Source organism: Epinephelus fuscoguttatus, linkage group LG20 (genome assembly GCF_011397635.1).
Source record: "Epinephelus fuscoguttatus linkage group LG20, E.fuscoguttatus.final_Chr_v1".
In the NCBI taxonomy this organism is placed as follows: domain Eukaryota; kingdom Metazoa; phylum Chordata; class Actinopteri; order Perciformes; family Serranidae; genus Epinephelus; species Epinephelus fuscoguttatus.
Window position 1 is genome coordinate 39,512,414 of NC_064771.1, and position 13,965 is coordinate 39,526,378.

Consider the following 13,965-nt stretch of genomic DNA (forward strand, 5'->3'; position numbering starts at 1 on the left):
TGATCATCTTCTACTGTAAAGTCACTGTCCACCTTCTACTGTAGAGTCACTGTCCACCTTCTACTGTAGAGTCACTGTTCATCTTCTACTGTAGAGTCACTGATCATCTTCTACTGTAGAGTCACTGTACACCTTCTACTGTAGAGTCACTGTTCATCTTGAACAGTAGAGTCAATGTACATCTTCTACTGTAGAGTCACTGTTCATCTTGAACAGTAGAGTCACTGATCATCTTCTACTGTAGAGTCACTGTACACCTTCTACTGTAGAGTCACTGATCATCTTCTACTGTAAAGTCACTGTACATCTTCTACTGTAGAGTCACTGATCATCTTCTACTGTAAAGTCACTGTACACCTTCTACTGTAGAGTCACTGTTCATCTTCTACTGTAGAGTCACTGATCATCTTCTACTGTAAAGTCACTGTCCACCTTCTACTGTAGAGTCACTGATCATCTTCTACTGTAGAGTCACTGTACACCTTCTACTGTAGAGTCACTGTTCATCTTGAACAGTAGAGTCAATGTACATCTTCTACTGTAGAGTCACTGTTCATCTTGAACAGTAGAGTCACTGTAAATCTTCTACTGTAGAGTCACTGTTCATCTTCTACTGTAGAGTCACTGCATATCTTTTACTGTAGAGTCACTGTACACCTTCTACTATAGAGTCACTGCACATCTTCTACTGTAGAGTCACTGTTCATCTTCTACTGTAGAGTCACTGTTCATCTTCTACTGTAAAGTCACTGTCCACCTTCTACTATAGATTCACTGCATATCTTTTACTGTAGAGTCACTGTTCATCTTCTACTATAGAGTCACTGCACATCTTCTACTGTAGTCACTGTACACCTTCTACTGTAGAGTCAATCTACATCTTCTATTGTAGAGTCACTGTATATCTTCTTCTGTAGAGTCACCGTTCATATAATCAAATAGAAACAGTTTCAGTTCTGGATGATTTCCATTTCTTTGTACCTCTGTTGTTGGAGACTGTCGTCTTTCCAAACTGATGATTGGTTGCGCCCATGCCCTCCTATGTCGTTGATTGGTCAGAATGATAGGCCACACCTCCTTTTCTCTTTGTATGTGAAGTCCTGCCCATTCAATGTAAGCTCCACCTACAGGATGACATCATAATGTCTGTGATTTGGAATCAGTCCTTGAAGTCAGATTTCAGTTAACAGGCTCAACAAACTCTGAGCCTAATCCTGAACTCTGAGTTGACTTACCCTGAGATGGGAAACTCTGAGTATCCGGTTCCAGAACAGCTGATTCTAATTAGTTCAGTCAACTCTGAGTAGGTACACCTTGAGTTAAGCATGTGCACAACCACAATAAAAAGCTATCATCAATGGAGCCCTGATACCTCAATTCACCATGGCAACCAGAGAGAAAAAGCAATCAACTTATGTTACACCTGCGGAATTGGAGGTGCTCATGAATGCCTACAACGAATATGGGCATAAATTTCGTAAAAAAAAGTAACACCGGTGCCAAGGAGAGAGAAGCGGCATGTGAAATTTAGCAAGCAGAATGGTGCCATGGTGATTGACTCAGAGTTTGACTTACCCCTCTTTCTGGAACTGAAAACCCAGAGTTTCCCTCATTTCAGGGTTAACATACTTGAGTTTTCACTAAATCCGCTTTCTGGAATACCCCTCAGATCTCTGAGTTGACTGAGCCTGAGCTGAGAAACTCTGAGTTTTTGATTCCAGAACAGCTGATCACAATCAGTTCAATCAATTCTGAGTATGTTCAGCCTGAGAGAAGCGCGTTCACAGTGAGCACCAAAAGACATCATCAATGGACTACAGATAACATGATTTTCAATGGCAGAAAGTGGAGTTAAAAGCAGAAAGCCAGTTATTTCATCCCAACTGAATCAGAGACTTTAATGATAGCGAATGAAGACATGAAAAAAAAAATATTACGTCAGCTGCAGCTAAACAGCGTGAGGTGTAATGGGAACAGACTGCAGAGCAAAGTAAATAGGTAATGTGAAGTGACATTATGTAATGTGATGTGGTAATGTGTCTAATATACAGAAAATATAGAAACATGTTTATATCTTAACAGTCTTCATATATTTCAATATATTTCAGCACATAAGAAAAACACACCAACTCGCAGCAACTCGAAATCAAATGTTGTTGATGATGTTGTACAGAGTGATGAGAAGTTTTGCTTATACTTACTTCAATCTGTCAATATTAGGCTGAGGCTCATTGGATTGCTGTGAAATGAGTTCTGATTCACATAATCTCCTGTATTCTCAGATGGAGCTAGAGCTAGATTTATGTCCAGGGAAAACCACAACAAGGGTCCAAAGTCTTTTCAGAGCCAGAGACACTTTTCTTACAGACCGACAAACCACTGTCTCTCTGATGTGTTCAGTGTCTCTGATGTTATAAAGAAAAGAATCAAAGGACAATGCATAAAATGTGCTGTGATGATAATGTAAATCCAGGATGTGTAATATGTGATATATGTGGGTGGAACAGATTGTTAGATAAATGACAGAGTGTGAGGTCAAACAGTATCTTTCATATAGACACTCCTCCAGGGAGACATCCAAACAGGCTCTAATCACCTTCTCCTTACACAACAGCCTCTGAATACACTGGGCCTCAACCTCCACCACTTCATTCACTAAAGGACACGCCATGTTTCTACTTCCTGCTACACGCTCAGCCTCAGGCTGACATGAAGCAAACCTGTGACTCAGCAGGTTAGCAGGTTAGAAGAGTATGTTGCCATAGCAACTCACTCAGGGTTACACTGAGCTGGTTTTGTGAAACAGAAAACTCAGTTTCATCTCAGGCTGAACAAACTCTGAGTTTTCATTAATCGTGCTTTCAGAGACAGGGCCCTGATCTGATAGCCTATCTCAGATTAAGTTTGTCAATGTAAAATGATTTTGTTTTTTATTATGTTTCTCATCTTTCGGTTTAAATGAAGATCTGATTAAATCTGCTGATGGATAAAATCATGAAGTGTTTATGTTTTTTCTCATCCAGCTCTTGTTTCAGAGGGTTAGGGTTACATTTGTCACTTCCTGTCTTCAGTGTTTACGTTTGTCACTTCCTGTTTTTAGTGTTTACGTTTGTCACTTCCTGTCTTCAGTGTTTACGTTTGTCACTTCCTGTCTTCAGGGTTTACATTTGTCACTTCCTGTCTTCAGTGTTTAAACCTCTCTAACTCCGCTCTCGGCTTCCTGAATCTGGCATCGTTTTTCTTTTACTTCTTATGGATTCCCCCCCCCCCCCTTTATTGAAAAACACAAATCATACAAACGTAGACACCAGGGGGTGACATACATTCAGTGGCAAAATTCAGAATATCATATTACAGAAATACATCAAAAAGAGCACATAAATCCAAGGTTTTAATGACTTTCGCATTTGTGGAGTGTCTTCATTTTCAAAAATGCAAAAGAGTGGTTTCTGATTAGTATATCGACATTTATGAATAAACCATTTAGCCAGTAGTATAATAAGGTTAATCATATAAAATTGTTTTTTTTTTCACAGATGGATAGTCAATGAAGCCAAACAATATATGTTCAAAGCAAAAGGAGAAATGTGGTTCTACACAAATACAAATCAAATTACAAATATCCTTCCATAATTTTGTAGAGAATGGGCAATTCTAAAATAAATGAAAAACATCTTCAGGGGATCCTTCACAAAAACAACAATTAGTATCGATATCTTTTTTGAAACGTTGAAGAAAAACTTTACATGGGTAGAATCTATGAATTACTTTAAATGATACTTCTTTCATTTTATTATTAATCAAGTATTTTGCAGGTAAAGTCCAAATCTTTTTCCAGTCGAGATTATTAACAAAGTTGTTCCAATAAGAAACCACATATGGAATTGATACAACATCTTTCTGAAACAATGTGCGTAAATGACGATTATTATTGCGTCTTGAGGAGAAACAAATCTCACCGATTTCATGTTTGGTTGGATCAATAGATAATAAATTTAAATTCGGGTTCTGTCCTGCCGTACTTTTAAATAGCATAACAACTCCAGCAGGAATTGCATCTATAACAATATTAAATTCCCTAACAGGAATAATAATACTGTATTTCAAAAATAAATTCTTGATATGTCAAAAGTGAGTCATTTCAATTAAACAACTGACCAACAAAAAGAGTGTTATTAGAAAACCAGTGAGGGTAAAATATGGATTTGTTTCTGTATATAATGTCTTTATTATTCCATAAGTAGTATCTATGCGGGGAGAAACTGTGTTTATAAATCAGTGACCATGAGAGAAGCATCTGTTTATGAAAACTGGATAGTTTTGTGGGGAGTTTTTCGATATTATAATTACAAAATAAAAGGAAATTTAGGCCTCCTAATTTAGAAAAAATAAAATTTGGTATAAAGTTCCAAATTGAAAATGGGTTCTTAATGAAATGTTTTAGCCAATTTATTTTGAATGTATTATTTAAAGTGTAAAAGTCTAAAAAGTTAAGGCCACCCTTATCATATGAATTTATTATTACTGATTTTTTGACATAGTGATTTTTGTTCCTCCATATAATGTTAAAAAGCATTTTGTCAATATTGTTTGAAATTTTTTTGTTTACATCAAGGGATAGAGCAGCACATGTAAGGCGGGATATTCCCTCAGCTTTAGTCAGTAGAATTCTTCCTCTTAGTGATAAATCTCGCTGCAACCATTGGTTAATTTTTTTTTGTGTTTTGTCAATAATTAAATCAAAATTCAAGTTGCACCTGGCCTCTCTATCTTTGGTGATAATGATACTGAGGTAAGTAATGGAGTCTTTTACAGGTATATTACAGACAGAAGGGATGTCACAATATTTGAGAGTAAAAAGTTCACATTTCTTTATATTTAAGCAAAGTCCAGATGCAGCAGAGAAAGTATTTATCAAATCAATAGACAAAGGTATCTGAGAGAGAGCTTTTAAAAATAATGTCGTTTCATCAGCCAGCTGGCTGATGATAACTTCATTGTCTGCAATTGAGATACCTTTTAGTGGACTAAGCTTTATATAGTCAGTGAATAATTGAGTACAAAGCAAAAAAAGATAAGGAGATATTGGACGTTTAAGGAAGAATCGAGGAGAAGTACCAGTATGCAAGTTGATTGAACAGTTTCCGTTAGTGTACATTGTTTTGACAGCACTGCTAAAATATGACCCAAAACCAAACTTTTCCAAGGCATGATAAATGAATTTATGTTCTATTGTGTCGAAAGCCTTGTAGAAATCTACGAAAAGAATGAAACTTTCATCAGGGCACAAATCTGAATAATCAATTAACTCCAGTACTAATCGGGTATTGTTGGAAATATGTCTGTTTCTCATGAAGCTGGATTGAGTCTCATCAATTATGAAATCTAGAGCTGTTTTTATTCTTTTAGCAAATATCAATGCGAATATTTTGTAATCATTATTTAGTAGGCATATTGGACGCCAGTTGTCAATAAGAAGTAAATCTTTCTTTGGTTTCGGAATTAAAGTTATGAGGCCTTGGGTTGGGGGGGAGGAAGAGATTCATTGTTAATACATTCTAAGAAGACACCAAGGAGGAAGGGTGCAAGCTGTTTAGAGAATGCCTTATAAAATTCTGAAGTGATACCATCAGTACCTGGAGACTTATTAAGCTTAAGATGTTCGATAGCAAATGTAACTTCCTGTAGTGTTATCGGTTTGTCACATAAGTCTTTTAGATCAAGGACAATTGATTTAGTTTCTGTAAGGGATCTCAAAAATTGACATGTAGATTCCTCATCATACTTTGATTCATATAATCTGATATAAAAGTCTGAACAATATTTACCTATTTTCTGAGGGTCATCTGTAATGTCGCCATCAATATTTAATTTTTGTATTGTGTTATGTTTAGCATAAAATTTTTCAAGTCGAAAAAAATAGGCAGTGTTCTGCTCCCCCTCCTCTAACCATCTTCTCCTGCTTCTAACAAAGGCCCCATCAGCCTTTAATTTGTAAATGTCAACTAATTTATTTTGCAGATTCATTAAATGTTGTAATTCATTTTCTGATAAATTACCAGGTGTTTTTGTGATAATGATGTTATTTCTGTAATTATATTTACTTCTTCAGCTTTTTTAGCTTTGGCTATCAAACTCCCATATGTTCTCAAAAATTTTGATAATTTGAATTTAAAAAGTTCCCAATTACAACAAAATTTCTTTTCTGATAAGGATTTATGCCAAAAACGATCAATTAAAGACTGGACTGTTTTAATTACTGCATCATGTTTTAGGATAGAGCTGTTCAGTTTCCAGTATGAACCTCTACGCTGAGTATTAGGATTTAAAAATATTTGCTTTATGATCCGTTAATGGAGTTGTGAGGATATTGACATTAATAAAATTGCTATCAAAACAATTAGAGACCAACCAAAAATCTATGTGTGATAAACTAGTATGTGCTTTATTGCTCCAAGTATATGAACTCACAGCTGGATTTATTTCCCTCCATATATCTACTAAGTTAAATTTATGCATGAATCGTATCAGATTGGAGGCCATATACAGTAATTGTTGGCTCGTGGAGGCCACCTATTGCGAAGACCATCTAGGGTGATATTTAGGTCCCCTCCCATTACTATCATTGCGTTGGGGTATTTAGAAAGCCAATATAAGAAACGGGATTCGAAAACATCAAGCAGCATATCATTATCACACTTTGAATTGTACCCATACAAATTAACTAATAGAACAACAGTATTGTTGGTGTTGATGATCAAAATAGAGTAATGACCTTTAGGATCACCTTCAGAATGTAAATTGTCCCCAGTGAAAGAGTTCCTCAAAATAGCAGTACCCGCTGCTCTTTCTGAGCCATGTGATAACCAGATATCGTTGCCCCACTGTGCTTTCCACAACTGTGCATTGTTCTTAACTGAATGTGTCTCCTGAAAAAAGGAAAAGTCAGTCTTCTTTTGTTTTGCAAACAAAAACAAAGCTTTTCGTTTGATATTCTGTCTCAACCCCCTGTCATTAAGAGAAAAATCTCCTTGTGAGGTAGATATCACCAGCAAAAAGTAACATCACAGACTTGGCTATTAAGTTGAAAAATAAGAATGTAATAAAAAAAAAACGGGGAGAAAAGTAAACAGTTCGTATATTTCACTTTTTCAATTATATTAAAAAAAAAGGAAAAAAATGCAAAATTGCACTCTTCTTTTTCCCCCATCACACCATCATAAGCCACAGTCTGTATCCTAATGTCCTGAGCTCAGTAGTATCTTTACCAACCCTTAGCTGTCTTCTCAGAGGAAGACATGGAAAGTTTTTCAATGTGGAGTGCAAAAATAACGGCTAACGTGTCCACAGAGAACAATATAGGAAACTTGGAGGTGAAAAAATAATGAAATAGAAAAATTATAGCAAGAAGAGCACCTCCTCCCATTCACATAACACTTTTTTTTCTTTTCTCCTTCCAGCCACAGTCATAAAATACAAACTGCTTAGCGTCAGTTTGACCTTAAAGCTGCATCTTCAGCAACAACTAATGGTCATTGTAGAGGAAATCAAAAACAATTTTAATGGGTAATCTTTAATGGGTAATGTATGCCGGACAATTCAAAAACTTTGGAGGCAGAAAGTAATGAAGAAAAAGCAAAAAACTGCAAAAATGTACCACCTCTCAGTCATTTAATAATAATAATAATAATAATAATAATAATAATGAATTTTATTTGTAATGCACTTTATATTTAATGAAAAATCTCAAAGTGCTACAACAGCAAGAAAAGAAAAAAATAAGTTAAAACAAGAGTTAAAAGCAGTTATCAAAGTAACACGAGCAAAAATTACAGATTAAAAGATTTTTTAAAAAGGTATGTTTTAAGGCCCTTTTTAAAACAATCAATTAACTGTGGAACCCTCAGGTGTTCTGGGAGGGTGTTCCACAGTCGAGGAGCAGAGGAGCAGAAGGCTCGATCTCCCAGTGTGCGGCTCTTAGTCCTTGGGGGGAGAAGTCTGTGGCTGTTGGTGGAGCGGAGTGAGTGTGCTGAGGTCTGGAGGGTGAGGAGTTCTTTGAGGTACTGGGGGGCGTTGCCATGGATGCACTGGAATGTGAGGAGGGAGACTTTGTAGTCGATCCGAGCGGAGATGGGTAGCCAGTGTAGTGAGTGAAGAATGGGTGTGATGTGCTCATATTTACGTACTCTCAGCAGGATTCTAGCGGCACTGTTTTGAACGTGTTGTAATTTCTGTATGCTCTTGCTGGGAATCCCGCTGAGAAGTATGTTACAGTAGTCGAGTCTGGAGGAGACAAAGGCGTGGATGAGCTTCTCTACATCTCTTAAGGTGAGTGTGGGACGAAGTCTGGCTATATTCCTCAGATGGAGAAATGATATTTTGCAGAGGTCATTTATGTGGGCCTCAAAGGTTAGCTGGGGGTCGAACCTGACACCAAGGTTAGTGACTGTTGATGATAGAGGGATGTCCTTGCCAGAGAAAGTAATGCAGGTTATGGAGGAGTTTCAAATCTGATGAGGGGAACCAATGAGGATGGCTTCAGTTTTCAAGCTGTTCAGCTGGAGAAAATTATGTCTCATCCATGCCCTTATCTCCTCCAGACATGCAGTGAGCATGGAGAGAGGTGATACTGCTAATGGTGATGGATGAGTGTCCGTTTTGATGTATAATTGCGTGTCATCTGTGTAACAGTGGAAAGATATCCCGAAGTGTCTGATGACTTTACCGAGGGGGAGCATGTAGAGAATAAACAGGATGGGTCCAAGCACCGATCCTTGTGGAACCCCGCAGCCAACAGCATGTGAGCGAGACCTTGATCCTCCCATGGCAACGTATTCTGACCTGCCAGTGAGGTAGGACTCAAACCAGCTCAATGCTGTGCCTCTGAGGCCAACAGAGTCATGTAGATGCTGGAGCAGTATGTAATGGTTGACCGTATCAAATGCTGCAGATAGGTCGAGGAGGATGAGGAGGGATGGTGAACCAGAATCAGCAGTCATCAGCAGATCATTTGTAACTCTCAGTAAAGCTGTTTCGGTGCTGTGGGCGGAGCGGAAGCCAGATTGAAACTTTTCAAAGATGTTGTTGTGTTGGAGGTGATCCTGTATGTGGCCGGCAACTACTTTCTCTAGAAGTTTGGAGAGAAATGGCAAATTGGATATGGGCCTGCAGTTTGCAAGTACCTGAGGGTCAAGGGTGGGTTTCTTGAGAAGTGGTTTGATAATGGCTGTTTTTAGTGCAGATGTTATATGGCCAGTCTGAAGAGATTGGTTTATAACTGTGGTAATCAGAGGACAGAGGGCAGAGCTGTGCGCTTTCACCAGGGCAGTGGGTAATAACAAAAAGAGTATTTTTTTCCTTTTGAATCTTCATTTGCAAAAAGAATCTCCATCTTCATCCCAGCTCCAATCAACAAACAAAGATTGTATCATGTCACCTTGGTCTTGAGGCATATGTTTTCAGTAGTCCATCAGCTTGTCATCTTGGAGGAGGTCCCAGGGACTTCAGGAGTGGGAAGCAGCACCAGCGGATGATGTGTCCATCTGGGTCAGATTAAGTTGCTCTGGACATACCTCCTTTCCCTCAATGATGACATGGGTACCTGCAAAACGTGCCTTCTTCACTTCTTTCTTTGCAGCTTCAATCATGGGCCACAGCTTGTTTTGTGTCGCTTTGTCATCAGAAGTCAAATCTTCGGCGAACCTCAGCTTGTTTTTTTTAAGGTATTCGCTCTTTTTTGCCATCCACAGAAGGTCTCTTGTAGATCTGTTTGTTAAATGAATAATAGTCATTCTGGGCCTGTTTGAGGTTCCCTGGTATTGTCCTAGGTGATGGACAATGTCAATGTCATCTGTGATTTTTTGCTGAGAGGCAGGTACCACAGTACAGCAGATGTTGACAACCTTGGCTTTAATATCTATTTAATATGCATTTCCCTCAGGGACACCATGGAGTCTGAGGTTCCATCTCCGTCCGTACCTTTCAGCTTCATTAAGCTTGATTTGCAGATCTGCTATTTGTTGGTCATGCTTTTCATTGGCAGTTTTGACCACTTTCATATTAGTCTTTAATGACTCAACCTCTGCAAAGGCGAAATCAACAGATTTCTTCAGGGCCTCAATGCCGACTGCATTCCTGGTGATCATGCCCTCCAGGTTATCGGCTCGTTCATTAATTGCGGCAAGAATGTTGTTCTGTGAATCTGCAAGAGACATTTCAGCTTTCTGTTTTTTTTTTTCCTTTGGTTTCACTGGCGTATCAGGAGCAGATTCTGGCAGAGGGATAAGGTCGGCATTTTGGTAACAAGCGTCAGTCCCAGAGACTGCATAATCGTGGTCAGCATCAACAGGGGTAACGGCGGCAGCTGAAATAGTAGCTGAAGAGCTCGCTTGTGTTGTGTGAGCATTTAGAGGCACTTCAAAAATCATACCTTCTTTGTGGAGAGGAGTTCTTTTATCTTTCCATTTCGTTCCTTGTTCGTTTAGCATCATGTTTAGATGGAAAGTGATGCTCCACAAACACAGTAGCAACGTGTAGCTATTTTTAGCTTAGCCGAGCGAGGTTGGCTGCTATCCGGTAGAAAAGGCAGTTAACTTGATATTAGCTGGAGAACCGGAGTTTGAAATACTGTGAGATTGTTAACACATAATTTGCATGTGTTTAAAGCATCATATGTGAAGTCAAAAGGTAATGTCAAGGGATAGAAATGTAAAACACTGCTCAGCCACAAGAACTTGCGTCTGTCTCGGTCGCCATCTTGACTCCCCCCCACTTCTTATGGATGTCACACCAGAGCAGCCTAAACACACAGGGCTCTGGTTTCGCAGACCGGGCATGGCGGGGGCGCAGTGCACCTGCGCTTCGCCAACTGGGTGTGGCCAGGCGGATTTTGTAAGTTTGGCACATCGTGCGCCTGGCGCAGCTACTCCTCTTTCCCACCTCCGTCCCTCCTACCGGCGCAAGTTGGAAAGAGGGAGGAGAGAAGGCATGGAGTGGGTTTTACACACATCACACCAATCAAATGAGCCCCTCTCCTCGCCCTTAAATGCACTGCGCGAAGGCGTAATGAGAGTTTACTCAATTCGCCATGGCAGAAGAGAGCAGCAGTGTCAGACGGCCAAACTTCTCCCAGGAGGAAACTGATGTTTTGGTCCGGGAGGTCTGCTCGCATTTCTCTTGTGCGCGTGTGCGCGCTCTCACTTTCTCTCTCGCAGTCTCACTCTGTTTCTGTTCTTTTGACTCCGCCTGGATCTTTTCATGGTAAAAACACTGTAGAATGGTCATACTTTGAGCAGTCTTCTTCAAATTTGAAGCAAGTGTTCATTGATAGTGTGCCTATAGCCCCACAGTGTCATTTACCTGCTCAGATGAAGCCACAGACAGTTATTCATCCTGAAACACATTTTTTATTTTATTTTAGGCAAAATCTTCAACTTTTTACTGACTTCAGAGGCCCATTACTCTGTCTCTGTATCACCTAGAGTGTTTGTGACACTTTTACAACAAACTTCAGAGAGTTTTCTTTCTGACAAGACCTCATGCATGCATGTAGTCAGAGCGGTTCAGAAGCTGCAGTCATTTTAATTTGGGTATGTCATTTTAGGTGTTTTTGCTACAAAATGGGGGTGGAGTGCAAGAGCTGCTGAATGAAACAAAGTTATTTTCAACTTTCACTAGTTGTTAACTTTCCAACACAAATATGTTCTCACTATCATTTACCAGCAGATGGCATCTGCTCTAAATAACTGTATACTAAACTAAACAAACAAACAAACAAACAAACTGTGTTTTCTTCCTCCGATGGTGACAGATCCTTGTCCTTCTCTGCTTCCTCACTGGTGATGTCATCAGTTTCACATTAAAATGCAAAAAACACCATAAGCAGTCAGTGTGTGTGTGTGTGTGTGTGTGTGTTTATCTGCAGTTCGTCGTTGTTGTCGAAGGTCAGGCGTGACTCATCTGGTTAAAAAGACACCTCCACCACACAGAAAGCTGCTTCTCAGGTAATGACAGAAACTCTGCAGGTGCATTGTGGGAAATGTGGGATCCAATGTGTTTTTGGACATAAAGTCGGAATGTCTAACCACACACACACACACACACACACACACACACACACACACACAAAGACCACCTGGCAGCAGAGGATTGACAGGTACGTCAGGTATCATCTCAACTAAACGCACCCCCTCCCTTCGTCTCCTCTTCATGTCTCTGACTCGTTTTCAGTTCGGATATAAAAGGACGATTCATCTGCCTTTGAATGTGTGTGTGAAACAGCTTTGTCTGCACACACACACACACACACACACACACACACAGCAGTAGGTAGCGCTCAGTCGTTTGAAGTGTCTCCATCTAATGTTTAAACGTTCTCTCTTCTCTATAATCCGATTTCTTTCTTTTTTTTGTCTTCATTTGCATAAAAGATAAAATGTAAAAGACTGAACGACCAATCACAAGCAGCAGAGGCAGTGCCAGGGTTGCCATAGAAACAGAGTTGTCACCATCAGCACCACAGTGATGAAACACAGACAACTATAATTACAGTACACGACCTCACTCCAGGGGCAGGGCTGAGGTCTATCACATGACTGTCACCCAACCAATCAGAGAGCACCAAATACAGAGTCATGCAACACAGTCCCCACAGCCCTGGTCAAGAGTTTCATCCCCACAGCCCTGGTCAAGAGTTTTGTCCCCACAGCCCTGGTCAAGAGTTTTGTCCCCACAGCCCTGGTTAAGAGTTTGGTACTGACAGTCCTGGTCAAGAGTTTTGTCCCCACAGCCCTGGTTAAGAGTTTGCTACTGACAGCCCTAGTTAAGAGTTTTGTCCCCACAGCCCTAGTTCAGAGTTCGGTACTCACAGCCCTGGTTAAGAGTTTGGTACTGACAGCCCTGGTTAAGAGTTTGGTACTGACAGCCCTAGTTAAGAGTTTTGTCCCCACAGCCCTGGTTAAGAGTTCGGTACTCACAGCCCTAGTTAAGAGTTCGGTACTTACAGCCCTAGTTAAGAATTTTGTCCCCACAGCCCTGGTTAAGAGTTTGGTACTGACAGCCCTAGTAAAGAGTTTTGTCCCCACAGCCCTGGTTAAGAGTTTGGTACTGACAGCCCTAGTAAAGAGTTTTGTCCCCACAGCCCTGGTTAAGAGTTTGGTACTCACAGTCCGGGTCAAGAGTTTTGTCCCCACAGCCCTGGTTAAGAGTTTGGTACTGACAGCCCTAGTTCAGAGTTCGGTACTCACAGCCCTGGTTAAGAGTTTGGTACTGACAGCCCTAGTTAAGAGTTTGGTACTGACAGCCCTAGTTCAGAGTTCGGTACTCACAGCCCTGGTTAAGAGTTTGGTACTGACAGCCCTAGTTAAGAGTTTTGTCCCCACAGGCCTGGTTAAGAGTTTTGTCCCCACAGCACTGGTTAAGAGTTTGGTACTGACAGCCCTAGTTAAGAGTTTTGTCCCCACAGCCCTGGTTAAGAGTTTTGTCCCCACAGGCCTGGTTAAGAGTTTTGTCCCCACAGCACTGGTTAAGAGTTTGGTACTGACAGCCCTAGTTAAGAATTTTGTCCCCACAGCCCTGGTTAAGAGTTTGGTACTGACAGCCCTAGTTAAGAGTTTTGTCCCCACAGGCCTGGTTAAGAGTTTTGTCCCCACAGCCCTGGTTAAGAGTTGGGTACTGACAGCCCTAGTTAAGAGTTCGGTCCCCACAGCCCTAGTTAAGAGTTTGGTACTCACAGCCCTAGTTCAGAGTTCGGTACTCACAGCCCTGGTTAAGAGTTTGGTCCCCACAGCCCTAGTTAAGAGTTTTGTCCCCACAGGCCTGGTTAAGAGTTTTGTCCCCACAGCACTGGTTAAGAGTTTGGTACTGACAGCCCTAGTTAAGAGTTTTGTCCCCACAGGCCTGGTTAAGAGTTTTGTCCCCGCAGGCCTGGTTAAGAGTTTTGTCCCCACAGCACTGGTTAAGAGTTTG

The 13,965-nt window shown here is 40.4% G+C and overlaps 1 protein-coding gene across 1 annotated transcript in view; it reads right to left on the reverse strand.

The window, feature by feature from the left end:
• Window positions 1-13,965, reverse strand: part of tcerg1l (transcription elongation regulator 1 like) — an 87,363-nt gene that overhangs the window by 24,101 nt on the left and 49,297 nt on the right. Inside the window, exon 6 of the mRNA XM_049564394.1 lies at window positions 982-1,124. Coding sequence (XP_049420351.1) covers window positions 982-1,124 — 143 coding nt within the window. The remainder of the gene's footprint in view (window positions 1-981; window positions 1,125-13,965) is intronic.